Genomic DNA, 5,876 nt, shown 5'->3' on the forward strand with positions numbered 1-5,876 from the left:
GGTGCATTAAGAGGAGTGTGGCCAGCAGGTCGAGGGAGGTAATCCTCCCCCTCGGCTCTGCCCTGGTGAGACCCCACCTGGAGTACTGTGTCCAGCTCTGGGCTCCCCTGTTCAAGAAAGATGAGGAACTCCTAGAAAAGAGTCCAGAGGAGAGCAACAAGGATGATAAAGGGACTGGAGCATCTCCCCTATGAGGAAAGGCTGAGAGAGTTGGGCTTGTTCAGCTTGAAGAAGAGAAGACTGAGAGGGGATCTCATCAACATGTACAAATACCTCAAGGGTGGATGTCATGAGGACGGAGCCAGACTCTTTGCAGTGGTGTCCAGCGACAGGACAAAGGGCAATGGGCATAAACTGAAAGATAAGGGGTTTCAGTTGAATATGAGGAAGAACTTCTTTACTTTGAGGGTGACTCAGCACTGGAACAGGCTGTCCAGGGGGGTTGTGGAGTCTCCTTCTTCTGGAGATATTCAGAGCCCGCCTGGATGATGTCCTGTGCAACCTGCTCTAGGTGAACCTGCTTTAGCAGGAGGGTTGGACTAGATGATCTCCGGAGGTCCCTTCCAACCCTTGCCATTCTGTGATTCTGTGAATAGGCCCACGGAGCAGCATGCAGGCAAAGCGGCTGTCCTGAGAGGCTGTACTGAAATCAAACAGCTTCTACAGACCCTGGTGCACACCAAGATCTCTCAATGTTGCACTGGCAGGGATGCAGCAGACAAATAGGTTATGAGAGTTCACACAGGCTACAAGAGTTTAGAGACTTCTTCAGACCAGACTGATCAACCAGTCCATTCACGGCACAGCCCACTCAGAGCTTTATCTCCCAGGAAACAATTAGATTGTTTCAGTCCTGAGTAATCTCACTGCTTTTCATCTGAACAAACTTGCCTGGGAGACTTGTTCACATATTCGTTGCTCTTTGTGTGGAATACTGCTTCCTCACATCTGTTCTGAATTTGTGGATCCTTAATTTCCATTAATTCATCCCTGTAGCTGCATAACCACCCTCCCCTTCAGGGCTAAACTGCAAACAGTACCCTGACAGAGATGGATATATCCCTTAAGGTTTTATATCCAGACATCCACTATGTTCACTTTTTTTGTTTGTTCTTCTTTCCACAGACAATTCCTAGGCAGCGGAGTTTGGGCTTTTGACACTTTTTTGTTGCGGTTTTGGGTAACTTTCTTTTACAGCTTATCCAATTATCATGCTGGTATCCATCCACACCATCTAGTGGATTTATGCTACATTTCAAATGTTATAATCTTTCTGCAACTGGTATCATGGCACCAAATACAACAGCCTAAATTGGTGCAAGCTAATCTCTGCTTCTTTTGGTTTCGTAACTTCTGGTTTTCTTCCAGTTGTGCTCTAGGTTTTGAAGTATTACTACAATGCTTGCCTGCATTTGTTATTTTGTACTCACTGTTATGTCAGGGGCAACTGGAAAACCCTCACAGAACCAATTCAGGTTTCATCCTACAAGGCAGCAACTGACATCCCAAACAATTACAAAGCATGATTCTTCCTTCTTTTCCACCTTCTGATCAAATTCAGAGTCCTTTTTATTTTCAGGTTTGCATAAACATTATTTTCATGAACAGTTTATATAACAGGAATTTTTTTTTTCATTTGCAAGCATCATAGTGGTATTGTCTTAACAAACTCTTGAAGACCTGCATTGTAGTGTTGCAGTGTAAGGCCTGAGCTGTTGTTTTTACCCGAACATATTTATGACATTATCTGGTTTCTTTTGGGACTTTATGGCTAGATTTGCACATAATAATGCTTTATGAACACTCATGACCCAAGTAGTCTTTCAAGTAATGCTTTGCTGATGAATTATTCTTTTCCAATATGATTACAGGATTTTGTAAGTGCAAATGTTCTTTGTTCTCATTCACTCCCTTTCTACATGACTGTCAGCTGACTAACTGCTTACACATTTTGTCTTATGGAATGTTTAACTAATGCAAAAATAGTTACTCCCCATAAGCTGCAGACAGTGTAGTTTTATAGAAAATGCAGGGAGTAATACTTGTCTAGGAGGTAAAATATATTCTATGGAAAAGAGATACTTGCAGGTCAGCTGGAGTCCATGAAACTCTTTCTACACACATGGATCTGAATAAGTGCACATGATTATGGCTACAGGTACCCTCAAGGTTGTCTGCAACATCTTTAGATTGTCTTAGTATAGTCTTAGTCCATCTTAAAAGCCACCAGAATCATTCCTGCCTTAAACTGATAACCAAATAAAAATACAAATGCCATTTTAGGCAACAAAGGCAAAATTTGGATCTGAATCAGGATGAACAATGTAATATTGCTGAAAGTCAATAGTCAGAAAAGACTAGTAGAAAAATTCTGCATTTAAGCTACTTGTTGGCTTACTATTTCTCTGAAAAACAGAAAAAACCTCTTGTAAGAAATAATTGATTATTAAATTTGGTCTTGCTTACATATCTTATTTTTCTATCTTCTGTAATACATGCTACTAATTTCTTTTCAATTATTTAAAACACGTAAAATATAGCAGTATCTTGATGATAGTTCCACTACTATATACTTTTAGCACTCCATATATTAGTCTTTTCACCACTCAACACCCAACTGCCTGAGAGGATAAGTACTAGTTGAAATACAGTTTCCCATTTTTAACATACAGCACACGTATGAAATTCTTTGTCTCCAAAACAAATTTAAAGGATTTCTTATCAGTCTCCAGCATCATTTACATACCATCACTTCTGGAAACTCGAGATCTATATAGCACCCATGCAAGCAAATCTGCAAGCTACTAACATTATCAACAAACCAGATTCTTCCCCATGGAAGCTGGTAGAATTCCATACTGCAAGTGCTATTTGGAGAACCAAAGCTAGCATGCAATGAGGGATCAACTACATCATCTGGTCTAATAAAAAGTACTTCTTTCTACTAAACTGTTTCCCTTCTACTTCTAGACCACCATTACTACAGTATTATTACTAATCATTACTGAGTGTATATAGTTGATAAAAACATTCAAAAGGTAAATACCTTACTTGCAAACTTAATTACCAGTGTGTACTTTATCATCTTATTTCATAAAAAAACCAAAATTCTGCATTTATTCAGCATACCACATAGCACAACGATTTTCAAATACACAAATACCATTTTCACTCAAAATGGGAGATGCTCAGCCAACTGATATTGTATTTACTAGAATTTCCCCAAATGGCCTGAAAAACCTCCAAGTCCTTCACTAAGTAGATGTTCTTCTTTTGAATTCAGTTATATTTCTTGGAAGTACTGAAATAAACAAATCCTTGCACAAGGCCAAACACCAAGTCAACAACACAGACAGTAGGACTAGATCTGTGGTCTCCAGAAGTTCAGTGCTCTAACTACAAAAAATGTTGTCTTTATAGATAGCAAGTACTAACCAAAAGTTTTAGTTAAAAGCAGGGAGGTCCTATGAGGATGGTTCTGGTAAAATAAAGCCAAGCCCTCCAAGACTCTTAGACTTAGGCTACAACACTGTGTCTTTGATTTACACAAATCTAGGGATGGGGAAATTTTAAGTCACCTGAGACCATGGAAGTACTGGTCTCACCCCCTGCAAAAGGGACTCAGATATTTTAAAAACCAACAAAAATCTAGTCACAAAACTGAACCAGGTAGAAACTATCTACTGTAGACACTGAAAATAAATTAATAATATGCTTATCCTTTTTATAATCCAATGCCAAAAGTTTGCCTTTAAATCTGTGTTGTAAAGTTTTTTATATATATAGGGGGTATGTGTGTATACACACACACACACACACAGACACACATGGGTGTGTGTATATATATATGAGGGGGTATGCATATATACACCTTATTCAGATTTTTTTGTTTTTCTTTTCCAGTAAAACTGGTTTGTATTTCACCCACTTAACTTGCTGTTTTCAACTTGAAACACGTCCTCCTGTGGGAGGAATGAGAAAGTCAGCCACTGGTGCAGATGTTTTGACTACAGCAGGACCTGGCTTTTATTAACGGCAAGAACAATATCCCAACAAAAAAATACTCTTTTTTGACAGCTAGGCATCTGATTTAATAATCACCTTAGTCTTGATTAGGTGATACAGCTTTTGTAGTTTCACCTTCAAATAAATGTGGATCAACAGCAAGAAGGGAGGCAAATAAATATGCTTACCTTTTCTTCACATTTCCTGTGGCAGGCATACTTGCAAACTAAAACAAAAGCAAATAAAACATCTGAGTAAAAGAGTGGGTGGATTCTCCCCTCCATTTCTTTAGATCACCTTTCTACTAGAGATCTGGCCAAACTCCAGTCTTTATATATAAAGTATTTACATACTTCAAAACAAAACAAAACAAAAAAACTAAAAAGAAATGCATTTAGTTTTTACCCATTCCTGAAAGCTTAGTTCATTATAGCAATGTTATCAGATTTGTGCATTACATCAGCTCCTGATAACATATGTCTGGTTAAACTTCACAGACTGATTATCTTGACACCTACCTTTACAGCTTCACATGCACCAGAATTGTTACCATCTAAGTAACACAGACAGTAGGATCAAATTGTTCCCAATGTAACCTGTGAATTTTAGTCCTATCGGCCATTCCAGAGACCTAAGAAAAGCAGGGTGACTTCAAACTCACAAGTGACCATGACTGTTCAGACTTTAATTTCTGAACATGAAATACAGTTTTCACAGTGTTGCAAACATTACTTCCAAGAGGTAAGCACTTGATTTATTTTAAATTCCCTGCTGATTTAAGAGCAGTAAAGGATGAATCATACTAGCTACCAAGTTTAGACTCCGGAAACAGCACTTAATTTAAAAAGTAGCCAGATGAGCAGCAATGTACCTATGATGCAACAGCATAATAGCTAGAATCTGACACAGGCTGGTTTTAATAGATTTTCCATTTATGTGCACTGCTGCCTTTACTCTGAAATTTGCCTTATTTTCATGCAACTGTCTATCCTCTGGGTTACTGGGAGCCAAATTGTATTTTAAATTCAGGAAAGATTTGAATATTCAATATCAAAGATCAGTAAGCTGCAGAATACCATGGAGGTTTAGCTGGAAGATTAACTGGGGCCTAAACTTAGGCTACTGAAGCTGAAAGCCATGCTCATTTCTCAGCACTTCTACCAAGAGAAAGATATTCTACAGCCTGACCCAACAGGAAAGACACAACTACCAAGATGTGAGGTCAGCAAATACATGCCCATGCCCATTTCAGATTCAAGTGCATTGACTGGCTGAATGAAAAACCCTCAAACTCCAGTCACTTCTCAGGGAAAAAAAAGTAAGGCTTACATTTTCTTATGCAACCTTCTTGGTGCTATGTTCACTTATTTTCCCCAGGTATAAGTTAGGAATGAGTTCTTTGTTCATAGTGCTTCACAAGATCAAGATTCTTTATTCTAAAAATGCATTAGCGTTCACACAAATACACTAACTATTAGCACTGATAATGATCAATCACCACATACCACTTATATAAGGTTATCAACCTTAAAGCATATGGAAGATGGCTTTTAATCCATTAGGAAACACGTCATTTTCTTGTATGACAGCATGGGGGATGCCTAAATTCATTGTTTCATGCACTGTGTCGTGGTTTAACCCAGCTGGCAACTCAGCACCACGCAGCCGCTCGCTCACTCCCCCCTCCCTCAGTGGGATGGGGGAGAGAATCGGAAAGAAAATAAAAGGTTAGAGCCGAGGGCTGAGATAAAGACAGTTTAATAAGAGAAAATAATAATAATAGTAAAAATGAGAATGATAACAGAATATACAGAATATACAAAACGAATGAGGCACAATGCAATTGCTCACCACCCACCGACCGATGCCCA

At 38.8% G+C, this 5,876-nt stretch overlaps 1 protein-coding gene across 4 annotated transcripts in view; it reads right to left on the reverse strand.

The window, feature by feature from the left end:
* TNS3 (tensin 3) overlaps positions 1 to 5,876 on the reverse strand; it is a 187,194-nt gene that overhangs the window by 148,962 nt on the left and 32,356 nt on the right. For all 4 annotated transcript variants that reach the window (XM_035893956.1, XM_035893953.1, XM_035893955.1 and 1 more), the window contains one exon: positions 4,194 to 4,231. Coding sequence is in view for 3 of the 4 variants with exons in the window: in XM_035893953.1 (XP_035749846.1) it covers positions 4,194 to 4,231 (38 nt within the window). In the remaining variant the exon portion in view is untranslated. The remainder of the gene's footprint in view (positions 1 to 4,193; positions 4,232 to 5,876) is intronic.

This window comes from Egretta garzetta, unplaced genomic scaffold (assembly GCF_000687185.1).
Source record: "Egretta garzetta isolate BGI_Z169 unplaced genomic scaffold, ASM68718v1 scaffold155, whole genome shotgun sequence".
NCBI classification, from domain to species: Eukaryota; Metazoa; Chordata; class Aves; order Pelecaniformes; family Ardeidae; genus Egretta; species Egretta garzetta.